Genomic DNA, 13,254 nt, shown 5'->3' with positions numbered 1-13,254 from the left:
AAGGGGGTTTCGACTCTCGAAAGCTCAACCTCCAAAAGTCTTGCTGGTTTTTAAGGTGCAACTGGATTCATATCTATCCCTTCTACTGCATACCAACCTGTCAACCCTCTGAAACTAAGATTCTCCCAGTTTCAGTGGCGTCTCTTTTGACTCTTCACCTGTTTATCTATGGTGGAGAGGAAAGTGTTTGGTTAGAGGGAACAACAGCAGAGACTTCCAAAAGGAAAGGAAGCTTTGAATCAAGGCAAACAAGACTGTCAGTGGAATCTGTTCTGTATTTATTGTGCATATAATTATAACAGCTGGAGTTAAGAAACGGGTCCAACACCAGGCAACCGTCTAGGCAGGCAAGAATGGGAGGGCTCAATCTAGAGAAACAGGAACGGGGGTTTGGGCCTGGTCTTCTTTGATTTGGGTTCTCTCGCCCAGCCGGTGATTTCCTTTCAGAGAATGATTCTGAAATCATCCTTTGAAGGAGTACATGTGGAACTAGAAGATCCACCTGGCGTTTGGGAGGAGAAATATAGGTCCCGAGCTTAACAGCTCCACGGCCATGCCTACCGCGGCTATTTGAAAACCTTCAGCCTGCACTGGTTTACTCTTTCATCTGGGGAAGGGGGCTCAGTCTGGAGGTTCTCCTAACTTCGGTAAGAATTTTTTCAGATGGCACACGGGGAAGGGGGTGGTGGCTGGAAAGGGCACCTTAGAACCACCAGATCTTGGACAGATGATGTGATGTGTGGACTGTGCCCACAGCTCATACCCCCCCACCCAGTGACTTGGAAGATTAAACTCTTCTGTGCTGCCCTTTACATAACACCCTTCCTGAGAACCATTTTAAAGGGTCTCTCTACACTATGCGGACTGGCTCAGGCCTTTCGTCCATGGAAAGCTCTCTCAGGTAGATGACTGAACATGAGCACATACCTGAACATGAGCACATACCAAGGATGAAAATTAAGCCGGTTCCTGCTTTCAACTGGGTACGGGAGGATTCCCTGGGATTCCATCTTTGCTCAGCGCCAGGCACAAGTTACAGACCTGCCTCTTTGACCTGAAACCAGTCAACATCTGTGAACGGGTTGAATGCTTAGGCCAGAAAGCAGCCCTGGTCCAAGGCAAGAAACGGTTGATGCCGCCTGGTGCAGCTGCATCTGAACCTGTTCCAAAAGAGAGATCTGTACCACGTAGTTAAAAACAAAGCAAGAACACCATATCAAAACTAGAAAAAAGTATTTACACAGAGCGCAGGCAGATATTTGCAAAGAGATTCCGAGAAAGGAGGGGGGAAGGGACACGCCTTATATAAACACCATGATTTTGCTTCTGTACAAGGGTTTGCCACTTGCAGATGTGCAATGTCAATTGGCCGGCTTCAGAGGAGTCTTGGAACTGAACTTGCGCAGTCCCGTGCGGAGAGTGCAGCTTCTCCTCCCTGGAGAGTTGACCTTCCACGGTTGGGGCTGTGGCGATCTACAAGGTGATGCAAAGAAATCTCATGTCACTGACCGCCTGCCGTGGCTACAATTGGCTACAATGCCCATCTGGGCACGGTCAGAATCCGTACAAAATAAGTGCCTCTACCACCAGAGAAGTCTTGCTTTTAAGGAACAAAATTGTGGGAGGGGGTGTCTGCTGTGGGAAGGGAGAAATTGGCAGAAGTCACCCCCCCAACCCCCTGGTTAAGACAACTTTGGAACGTGGTGAGATACGGGCCAGGCTGTTTGGCACCACGAGGATACCGCTGGCTTCACGAAACATACGGCTTCTGCCCATGATGAAAAGAAGCCACTCCCTGCGCATCACACTTGCCATCTGAACACATGAAGCTGCCTTATACTGAATCAGACCCTTGGTCCATTGAAGTCAGTATTGTCTACTCAGACCGGCAGCGGCTCTCCAGGGTCTCAGGCAGAGGTCTTTCACATCACCTACTTGCCTAGTCCCTTTAGCTGGAGATGCCAGGGATTAAACCTGGGATCTTCTGCATGCCAAGCAGGTGCTCTACCACTGAGCAACGGCCCCTCCCCATGGGAAGCATCTGGCTGCCAGCAAACTGGCAGAAGCTGCCCTTTGTACACTTGCAAGATTCTCCCTGGCTGAGGGGTCTGTTCTACTTACGGCTTATCAGGGGCTGCCAAACAAACCATCTCCTCGGGCTGATCCCGGACCTGTTTTTCTGCAAACAGAACGGCATGACAGTCAACGCAGGCTCAAACCTTCCCCGTTTAAGATTAAGAACAAGCGAAGAAGAGGAAGAAATAGGAAAAGGAAGAAGACAACCCATTATGTTAGTACCAGGAACCACAGACCTTGAGCTGAAGTGGGCATGTCTGTTGGGCTGATGAGACTGACTCCAGCGCCGAAAGTCAAATTGGTAATAGACTCTGCAAAAAACAACAACACACACGCACAAAAATATATTTGCATTAGCTGGTTTACTGTAAGTTAATGATACAGGCTGGTGGCAAGTAAAAATGGCTCCTGGGCAAACCTGAAGAGAGAGAATCTTTAATTCTTATGTTTCTTTAGGTCACAGATAACCCATATCGGTGTATCCAGACAAACAAACTTGTAGTTAATTTTGTGTCTTTACTTGCAAACCTAGTTGTACATCTACTATACAGTGTGCAAGTTTATGTCGCACCATCTATGCACATGATGCTTTGCAAAGGCCACAGGTCGCTGTCCCCAAGGAGCATACAAGCTCCATTACAGCTCATCCTGGCTAGACCAAGGATCTTTAAGAAGAAGAGTTAGAAGAAGAGTTGGTTTTTATATGCCAACTTTCTCTACCACTTAAGGGAGAATCAAACCAGCTTACAATCACCTTCCCTTCCCCTCCCCACAACAGACACCCTGTGAGGTAGGTGAGGCTGAGAGAATGTGACTAGCCCAAGGTCACCCAGCTGGCTTCACGTGGAGGAGCAGGGGAAACCAACCCAGTTTACCAGATTAGCGTCCACCACTCCAAACTACCACTCTTAACCAGTACACTACGCTGGCTCTCTCACAAGGTTAGTTTTTACACCTTGCTTTTCTCTACCTTTAAGGAGTCTCAAAGTGGCTTACAATCACCTTCCCTTCCTCTCCTGACAACAGACACCTTGTGAGGTAGGGGAGGCTGAGACAGTTCAGAGAAAACTGTGACTAGCCCAGGGTCACCCAGCAGGCTTCATGTGGAGGAGTGGGGAATCAAACCCGGTTCTCCAGATTAGCATCTGCTGCTCTTAACCACTACACCATGCACGCTCCTAACAGGGGCCATGAGCCCCCCCCCCCCCAGAGGCAATGCTTCTGGGCTCTGCACCTGGTTGGCTACTGTCTGAAACTAGATGTTCAACTAGACAGGCCCTGGTCTGATCCAGCGGGGCTGCAGATGTTTTTTAATGTTCCTCTACTATCACAACAGGTGCAGTGGCCCTGTGCGGCTCTGAACGCCAGGCACGGCTCGGCTGCACCTCTTGATGTCCTGAGCTGCTGTCAGGCCGTTTATCCTCTCCCGGTTCCTCTCAACCGTTTTTTTGCTACGAAAAGCGGGAGCAGAGAAGGTGAGGAAGGCCAGGACTTATCCGCCGAGGCACGACATGCCGGTTGCCTTGACAGCAGCAGTTATCTGTGGCAAACTGTGCTCATTGCTAGTGACGGAAGAGAAAGGAAAATGGTCGCCTCCTCCTTGTCCTCGGTGTCATTTTTAGGGTTCTAGGACCCTGAGTTGGCATGGTGGCGACAGCTTCGAACGAGACAAGGCAGGTGGCAATAATGAGACATGCAGCTAGGGAGCAAAGCAGGGAGTTTCAGCCCGCGCCCTAGAGTGGGTTTAGCGGTCCCCTCCCTCCAGCATATGTCATTTAAGCGGAGCGTCAGCACAAGCCCCAGGGGGGAAATGTGGGGAAAATTGTCTCGGCTGTGGCACCCAAAGACATTTTGCAAAGCAGACGACGGGAAGTTAGGAGGACAAACGGTGTTAATATTGAGTCTACCAACGAAGTCAGAGAAAAGGCTGACTTTTGCAGGGTGGTGTGTAAGTCTAGGGCATGGGTTCTCAACAAGGAGGGAATTCCCCCCAGGGGGGAATTTTAGGGTTCCAGGGGGGGAATTGGGACCACTGTTCAGTGAAGTGTGATGTCCTGTAGATTATATAGGTAAAAAGGTAAAGGTGTGCAAGCACCAGGTCATTCCTGACCCATGGGGTGACATCCCAACGTTTACTAGGCAGACTTTGTTTATGGGGTGGTTTGCTGTTGCCTTCCCCAGTCATCTTTCCTTTACCCCCAGCAAGCTGGGTGCTCATTTCACCGACCTCGGAAGGATGGAAGGCTGAGTCAACCTTGAGCTGGCTACCTGAAACCGACTTCCGTTGGGATAGAACTCAGGTTGGGAGCAGAGCTTGGACTGCAGTACTGCAGCTTACCACTCTGCGCCACGGGGCTCCTAGATTATGCACAATCTGTAAAATTGTAATTTGTTTTTAATAGCTGTTAAGACTATCTTGGGAAGGGGAAAATTATATTTTGAACAATGGTGAAAGGGGGGAATGGAGCAAAAAAGGTTGAGAACCACTGGTCCAGGGCATCTGCGGCCAGCTTGGCTGTCGATAAGACGAGCACAGATGTGAAAGGCGGCTGCCGGCCTGGTCACCCGTGGTGAGTCACAATCGCCTAGGGGTGACCAGAAGGTTTGGTAAATTGGAAGCGATCTGATTCTTTGAAGGTTTCTTCCGGCTGTTCACAAATAATTGACAGGCGCACTGGGGAAGGAGGGAGAGGGAACTACTGTGGCCGTCAGCGACTTCAGCAGAATTGTTTGCAAGGCTGAATGAATGTGGGAAGCTGCCTTTAAAAGTCATTGACCGATATGTTGAGCAAAGTATTTTCTACTCCAAGCCATCTCCAGGGTCTCAGGCAGGGACCCTTGCTCGCTGGGATCCTTTCTTTATTGGAGAGAACAGGGAATAAATCTGGGACCGTGTGCATGCACATGGCGTGAGTTCTTCCACCGAACTATGGCTCCTCTGCCAAAATAAGCAAACCGGCATCTCTTGAGGGCTAGCGTGGTGTTGTGGTATGGAGCGGTGGACTCTAATCTGTGGTGAATCCACAGATCTTTGCACGCAGCAATAATCTCTACATGCTCACCTGTGGAACAGGTGATGGGGCTGGGTGGAACACCAGAGGGCAGAGTAAGTTTCGAAGACCCACCCCTACCAAAGACCTCAAAATAATTTAAGAAACACTGCTGGTTAGCTCTACACTGTACTGCTGGCATTTCTCCTGCCTGTCTCTTTGAAGAATTAGCACCAGGAAGCACCATCTAAACAAATTTGACTCGTACTCAGGGGCTCTCTCATGGACATGTGAAGCTGCCTTATAATGAATCACACCACTGGTCCCTCAAGGTCAGTATGGTGTAGTGGTTAGAGTGCTGGACTTGGATCTGGGAGACCCGGGTTCAAATCCCCACGGTGCCATGGCAGCTCACCGGATGACTTTGGGCCAGTCGCACACGCTCAACCTAACCTACAGTACAGGATTGTTGTGAGGATAAAAATGGAGGAGAGGAGTACAACGGAAGCTGCTTTGGGCCCTCCCCATTGGGGAGAAAGGTGGGTTATTAATGAAGCAAATAAAATAATATTGTTTACTCAGACGGACAGTGGCTCTCCAGAGTCTCAGGCAGAGGTCTTTCACCTCACCTCCTACTTGAGCCTTTCAGCTGGAGATGCCGGGGATTGAACCTGGGACCTTCCATATGCCAAACAGATACACCGCTAAGCCGCAGCCCATTGCCTCAAAGAGGAGGATGATCCTCAAAGCCAATCCCACCCACCCTTCCATACCACCTGCCCACCCAGCTTCCATATCACCTGCTCACCCCAGCTTTGATGGACTTACAATTTACCAGTCTGGGAAACTTACTTTCCGGGGTGCTGATGGCTCTGCCATGAAGGACGGCGGTTTCAGAAGACGTCTGGGTGAGACTACCAAAAGTCACTAGAAGAAACCCGGGGGAAATGTGAAATGAATCGTAGAGTTGGAAGGGGTCATACAGGCCATCTAGTCTAACCCCCTGCTTAATGCAGGATCAGCCTGGAGCATCCCTGAGAAGAGCTTGTCCAGCCTCTGCTTAAAGACTGTCGGTGAGGGGGAGCTCACCACCTCCCGAGGTAGCTGATTCCACAGTTGAACAACTCTTACTGTAAAAATATTTTTTTCCTAATATCCAGCCAATACCTTTCCGCCTGTAATTTATACCCATTATTGTGAGTCCTACCCTCTGCTGCCAAGAGGAACAGCTCCTTGCTCTCCTCTAAGTGACAGCCCTTCAAATACTTAAAGAGAGCAATCATGTCCCCCCTCAACCTCCTCTTCTCCAGGCTAAATATTCCCAACTCCTTCAGCCTTTCTAGTAGGGCTCAGTCTCCAGGCCCCTGATCGTCCTCGTTGCTCTCCTCTGCACCCGCACCATTCTGCCCACACCCCTTTGGAAGGGAGGCCTCCAGAACTGCACACAATATTCCAGGTGTGGCCTGGCCAATGCAGGGATTGTGAGACCTTGCGATTCGAACGTTACGCCTCTGTCGATGCACCCCAAGATCGCATTAGCCTTTTTTTGTCGCTGCATCACGCTGGCATAAGACGTGTCCAGCGAGGCAGCTCAACATCCGCCCGCCGGCCCGCTTCCGGAACGACGCGGCAAAGTCCCACCTCCTGGCTGACCTCTCACCTTGCCCGCTGCTCCACTGACTCCCCAGCGAGAGGGGCTGGCTTCCCAGGCTCCTGCTGCGCTGCTTGCCAGCCGCCTCCATGACCTTCCTTGCTGAGTTGAGGATGGCGAAGGTGTTCAGGGACTCTTTCCTAGGAATAGAACAACAGGAACGCTGAGAGGCCATTTAGCAGCCGGGGCGGGGGGGGGGGGGTGAGTGGCAGGCAATCCAATGGCTGCACCACCTGGCTCTTCTCTGACAAACTGAAACGCAGCAGGAGGAACTACAGACTTGCTTGCAACAACTGGGGTGTGTGTGTTTAATTAATCCTTTCCCTCTTAGGACCTTTTCCCAATCAAAAATCACACCTCACTACCTGCTGTTTCCCCGGGGGGGGGGGGGGATTAAATAAGCACCTAGTCATAGAATCAGAGTTGGAAGGAACCACCATGGTCATCTATTCCAACCTCCTGCACAATGCAGGAAATTCCCAACTACCTCCCACCACAATTTTACTCCAGCCCAGATTGGCCAGGGATCCTGGAGGTTTTTTTTTTGCCTTCCTCTGGGCATAGGGCAGTGGTCACCAGAAAGTGTGTGTTTGTGTGTGTGTGTGTGTGTGTGTGTGAGGATAGTTGTGAATTTCCTGCGTTGTGCAGGGGGTTAGGCTAGATAGCCCTTGAGGAACCTTCCAGCTCTGTGTTTCTATGCTAAGGGCTTGGCAGGTGAAGAGCCGCACCCTCGATCGTACAAGAAGTTTGCGCAGGTGACGGGTCGCTGTAGAATGGGATCTCAACCACAACCTTATCAGGAGACGGGACCCTTGCGCTGTGCCCCAGACGAAGCTTCCCAGCACTCAGAGGGGCAGTCGCACATACAGCAGTCTATCAGTTAAAGTTAAAGCAGTGCAACGGGTGTGTTGGGGGGAGGGCGGAAGGCGGTTTCAGGTCCAGATCCGCTGAGCTTAAGCAAGAAGCTACACTTTGACTCCTTGGAGCTCCGTACCTGGTTTGGGGCTTCAGAACTCTTGCCGGGGGTGTCATAAATCCAAAAGATGAAGGCAGCAAACCTGCTCTCAGTGATGAGGAGTCTCTTCGGGAGGTTGGAGAAGCTGCGTTACGCTGGTCCCCAGGAAACGCTGCTCTCTCGGAGCTGGGAGACCTCTGTTTAAGAGGAACAGGAGAACAGAAAGGCCGTGCTCAATCAGGCCAAGGCCCATCAAGTCCAGCAGTCTGTTCACACAGCCACCAACCAGGTGCCTCTAGGAAGCCCCCAAACAAGACGACTGCAGCAGCACTATCCTGCCTGTGTTCCAAAGCACCTAAGAGAATAGGCCTGCTCCTCAGCCTGCTGGTAACCTACTAGAGGGCTGCAGCTGTGGTTGACAGCTAGGGTTGCCAGCCCTGGGTTGCGAAATACCTGGAGATTGGTGGCGGGGGGGAACCTGGGGAGGATGGGTTTGGGGGACGGGAGGGACTTCAACAAGGTAGAATGCCATAAGAGTCCACCCTCCAAAGCAGCCATTTTTTCCAGGGGAACTGAGAACTATTGTCTGGAGATCATCTGCAATAGCGGGAAATCTCCAGGCCTCGCCTGGAGGTTAGGAAAAGGGGGGCGCACCAAAGCAGAATGTTGTTCCCCCCCCCCGGGATGCCGAAGTAGAATCTGAAAGACCCCCCCCAAAGAACACATGAAGCTGCCTTCTACTGAATCAGACCCTTGATCCATCAAAGTCAGTATTGTCTACTCAGACCGGCAGTGGCTCTTCAGGGTCTCAGGCAGAGGTCTTTCATATCACCTACTTGCCTAGTCCCTTTAACTGGAGATGCTGGGGATTGAACCTGGGACCTTCTGCATGCCAAGCAGATGCTCTACCACTGAGCCACGGCCCCTCCCCAAGAACATGAAACGTGTTGGGGTTACAAAACTCATTAAAGTATCATTTCCCTTGCACCAATTGTTTCTTTGCCTCCCCTCACCTGGAGGATGGCAAACCTACTGATGGCACCGGAGGCGCCTCCTTGCCAGGGTGGGAGTTGGTACCTGTGCCGCCACCGCCGCCAGAGTGGGGAGGGATTCCGGCTCCCCCAGGAGCTCCCGGCTCTGCTCCTGCTCCCTCTGCAGCTGCTCCTCGTACTTCTTCATGTCGTACTCCAGCTCCGCTGCCAGCTGCTTGTCCACGGCAAACAGCTCTTTGATTTCATTCCGGTAGTCCTGCGACACCTCCTGGAGGGCATAAATCAAGACGGACGCAGATTGCAGGAGGTCCCCTGGCTGCGTACTCGCGCCCGCGTTTTAGCCAGTGAAGGCCCTTGGCAACCACTTCTCCCCCCAGCCCACGTCCCAATGGCACGGTGAAAGAACACAAGCTGCCGCATGCTGAATCAGACCCTTGGTCCTTCAAAGTCAGCATTGCCTGCTCAGACTGGCAGGGGCTCTCCAGGGTCTCAGGCGGAGGCCCTTCACCTCACCCACTGCCTGGCACTGTTAACTGGGGATGGCGGGGATTGAACCCGGGACCTTCTGCATGCCAAGCATAGACTCTTCCACTGAGCCACGGCCCCTCCTCTTTGGCATAAACAGTTAAAGAGATCTTGGGTAGGAGGGGCTGGGAAGAAGCTTCCTGTGCTTGGGACCTCAGAGAGGCACTGCCCAGGGCATGTGACAACTACTGAGATGGACTGATGATTGCGGCTTGGTCTGAGGCAGTTATGAAAGTGCAGAGCAGGGGTGCACAGCTTACTCTAGGTTCTGAGCCAGTAACAGACACTCTGCACCCTCAACTAGTCAGCGTGGTGTAGTGGTTAAGAGCAGTGGTTTGGAGCGGTGGACTCTGATCTGGAGTACCGAGTTCGATTCCCCACTTCTCCACATGAGCGGCAGAGGCTAATCTGGTTTGGTTTCCCCACTCCTCCACATGAAGCCAGCTGGGTGACCTTGGGCTAGACACAGCTCTCTCAGCCCCACCTACCTCACAAGGTGCCTGCTGTGGGGAGGGGAAGGAAAGGTGATTGTAAGCCACCTTGAGACTCCTTATGGTAGAGAAAAGGGTATAAAACCAACTCTTCTTATTGTTCTGTGTGCAATCAACACCTTCCTTCCATCAAGACACAGCCAACTTATCGTGACCCGGTAGGGTTTTCAAGGTAAGAGAAGAACAGAGGCGGTTTGCCATTGCCTGCCTTTGCATCGTGACCTGGATTTCCTTGGTGGTGTAGTGGTTAAGGGCAGCAGACTGGGTGACCTTGGGCTAGTCACAGTTCTCTTGGAACTCTCTCAGCCCCACCTACCTCAAAAGGTGTCTGTAGTGGGGGGGGGGGTGAGGGAAGGTGATTGTAAGCCAGGTTTGATACTTCTTAGGGGGAAAGTGGGGTATCAAAATCCGACTCTTCTTCTTACCCGGAGATAGTTCATGAGGTCCCTCAGTGCCGGAAGCCTGCTCTGCTCCAACAAGGTCTTCAGCGAAGTGATGATTGGAATGACGTGCTCGATAAAGTTCTTCTTTTGAACCTGTGGATCGAACGGGACAAATGCAGACATTGGGTTGAACAGGGCCGCCCTGCTGAAGACAAGGGAGATGCCCTGCTCCGCCACGGCATCAAAGAAGTGCTGTCAGACAAGGGTTTCCGGAGAGATTCTACAGCGTGATTACATTCAAGGGTTCAAGCTGTTGCTGGCTGCAGCTAGGGGCCCCTGCTCTGCTGACCAGATAGAAGACCTGCCACGAGTTCTTTTTCACTGTGCCCAGTACACCACGATATGACCTAGACTGATTCAGTGGACACTGCAGGTGCTGGCCGCAGAAGAAGCGCGAGTAAGATTCTTGTTGGCAGATGTAAATTCGTCTATCACACAGAGATACTCTTGGTGTAGTAAGCCAGCATGGTATAGTGGTTAAGAGCAGTGGTTTGGAGTGGTGGACTCTAATCTGGAGAACTGGGTTGGTTTCCCCACTCCTCCACACAAAGCCAGCTGGGTAACCTTGGGCAAGAAGAAGAGTTGGTTTTTATATGCCGACTTTCTCTACCACTTAAGGGAGACTCAAACTGGCTTACAATCACCTTCCCTTCCCCACAACAGACACCCTGTGAGGTAGGTGAAGCTGAGAGAATGTGACTTGCCCAAAGTCACCCAGCTGGCTTCGTGTGTGGGAGTGGGGAAACAAATCCAGTTCACCAGATTAGGGTCCACCGCTATGTGGAGGAGTGGGGAATCAAACCCGGTTCTCCAGATCAGACTCCACCGCTCCAAACCACCACTCTTAACCACTAAACCACACTGGCTCCCAAATCACAACTCTGTTAGAGCTCTCAGCCCCACCTACCTCACAGGGTATCTGTTGTGGGGAGGGGAAGGTGATTGTAAGCCAGTTTGAGTCTCCCTTAAGTATTTGAGAAAGTCAGCATATAAAACCCAACCCTTCTTCTCTTTTTTCATCACAGCTTTTAAACTAAAGAAAAGGTTTAAATAGCTCTGATACAGGTAAATTATGGCTTGATATGGTTCACCAAAAAAAGGTAAAGATTCCCTGTGCAAGCACCAGGTCATTCCTGACCCATGGGGTGATGTCACATCCCAACGTTTCCTAGGCAGACTTTGTTTTACAGGGTGGTTTGCCAGTGCCTTCCCCAGTCATCTTCCCTTTACCCCCAGCAAGCTGGGTATGCATTTAACCGACCTTGGAAGGATGGAAGGCTGAGACAACCTTGAGCTGGCTACCTGAAACTGACTTCTGTCGGGATCGAACTCAGGTCGTGAGAAGAGCTTTGGACTGCAGTACTGCAGCTTACCACTCTGCGCCACGGGGCTCCTTATGGTTCACAACATGCTGGTAAATGATTTTAACGGGGGGTGGGGAAGTGTTTGTTGTTTTATTTTGATGTGTAGCAGTAGAGGTTATTGTGATTTTGGATTAATATATGCTGCTGTCTGCATGTTTAGGGTGTAGTTGGATTGTTAAGGTCTGTGACCACAACTCGAATAAACTGATTGATTGATTGCAGCTATGGAGTGCCCTGTGACCACACTGTACCTGTAGTAATGTCTACTGCCAATTTGTAAATGTATTAAAAATACAAGTAATTGCTGTAATGGCCACATTGACATATTACAGAAGGTGCAGATTAGGAAATAATGCAAACTGGTTATTGAAAAATGACTGCCTGTCGTAATATGCTAGCATGATACCGGTTTAATTAATGTAAAGACTTGTATAGTTTTTCATTCTGGGCAGGTTTCATAAGAACATAAGAAAGGCCATGCTGGCTCAGACCAAGGTCCATCAAGCCTAGCTGTCTGTTCACACAGTGGCCAACCATGTCCACTCCCCTCTTAAAGCCTTCCAAGTTGGCAGCCATCCCCACATCCTGGGGCAGGGAGTCCCACAATTTCCTTCCAAGCTGCAGCACTCACCTGCGAGATTAACTTCTTCTGAGCCACCTGCATGACGGCATCGGCCATGGCCATCTCGTCTTCCTCCGGCTGGAGGTCCTCCTCTGGCCTGGACCGCATGGCCGACAGCTTGATCTCCTTGCAGCTCAGGATCTCGAAGGTGTCCGAGAGCAGCTCGCTGGCTTCTATGTTGAGCGGGAGGACTCCGTCCACAAAGCAAGCTGGAAGCCATGGCAGAGAAAAATGCAACTGTTGGGCCTGCAACAGTGGGACTGTGGCTCTTCGGCAGAGCATCGTCTGCACATACAGAAGGTCTCGTGAGAACACAGGAAGAGCCCTGCTGGGTCAGACCAGTGGTCCATCTGGCCTAGAGTTGCCAACCTCCAGGTACTAGTTGGAGATCTCCTGCTATTACAACTGATCTCCAGGCAACAGAGATCAGTTCCCCTGGAGAAAATGGCCGCTTTGGCAATTGGACTCTATGGCACTGAAGTCCCTCCCCTCCCCAAACCCCGCTCTCCTCAGGCTCTACCCCAAAAATCTCCAGGTATTTCCCAACCTGGAGCTGGCAACACTCATCTAGTCCTGCATCCTGTTTCATGATCATGGCCAACCAGTTGTTCTGGAGGGCCAACAAACAGAACACAGAGGCTGAGGCTTTCCCCTGATGCTGCCTTCTAGCACTGGGATCCAGAGGTTTGCTACCCCTGCATATGGAGGTTCCCTTTAGTCACCATGGCTAATAGACACTGATGGATCTGTGCCCATCAATCTGTCTAGTCCCCTTTCAAAGCCACCCACAGCATGTGGCCATCGCTACATCCACCGGCAGCGAATCCTGCAATTTAATTATTCATTGGGTGAACTTGTATTTCCTTTGTCTGTCACACGATGCTGCCTTATACTGAAGAGGACGATCAAGGTCCATCAAGACTTGACTGCTCAGATTGACAGTGGCTCTCCAGGGTCTCAGGAACAGACCTTTCACATCACCTACTTGCCTGGTCCCGTTAACTGGAGATGTTGGGGATTGAACCTGGGACCTTCTGCATGCCAAGCGGAGGCTCTACCACTGAGCCACAGCCCCTCTTGAATCTACTGCCCCTCAACTTCGACGGGTGCTCCTGAGTGCTGGCATCACGAGACGGAGGAAAGAA

The 13,254-nt window shown here is 51.2% G+C and overlaps 1 protein-coding gene across 1 annotated transcript in view; it reads right to left on the bottom strand.

Annotated features, from left to right (window-relative positions):
- Positions 1-975: 975 nt before the first annotated feature.
- NCAPD3 (non-SMC condensin II complex subunit D3) overlaps positions 976-13,254 on the bottom strand; it is a 54,909-nt gene continuing 42,630 nt past the window's right edge. The window contains exons 27-35 of the mRNA XM_056860867.1: positions 12,119-12,318; positions 10,106-10,216; positions 8,750-8,932; positions 7,712-7,869; positions 6,739-6,857; positions 5,919-5,993; positions 2,313-2,387; positions 2,122-2,179; positions 976-1,054 (exon numbers count right to left, since the gene is read on the bottom strand). Of these exons, the coding sequence (XP_056716845.1) occupies positions 976-1,054; positions 2,122-2,179; positions 2,313-2,387; positions 5,919-5,993; positions 6,739-6,857; positions 7,712-7,869; positions 8,750-8,932; positions 10,106-10,216; positions 12,119-12,318 (1,058 nt within the window). The remainder of the gene's footprint in view (positions 1,055-2,121; positions 2,180-2,312; positions 2,388-5,918; positions 5,994-6,738; positions 6,858-7,711; positions 7,870-8,749; positions 8,933-10,105; positions 10,217-12,118; positions 12,319-13,254) is intronic.

Source organism: Euleptes europaea, chromosome 14 (genome assembly GCF_029931775.1).
Source record: "Euleptes europaea isolate rEulEur1 chromosome 14, rEulEur1.hap1, whole genome shotgun sequence".
Lineage (NCBI taxonomy): Eukaryota > Metazoa > Chordata > Lepidosauria > Squamata > Sphaerodactylidae > Euleptes > Euleptes europaea.
This window is presented reverse-complemented; position numbering and strand designations above follow the sequence as displayed.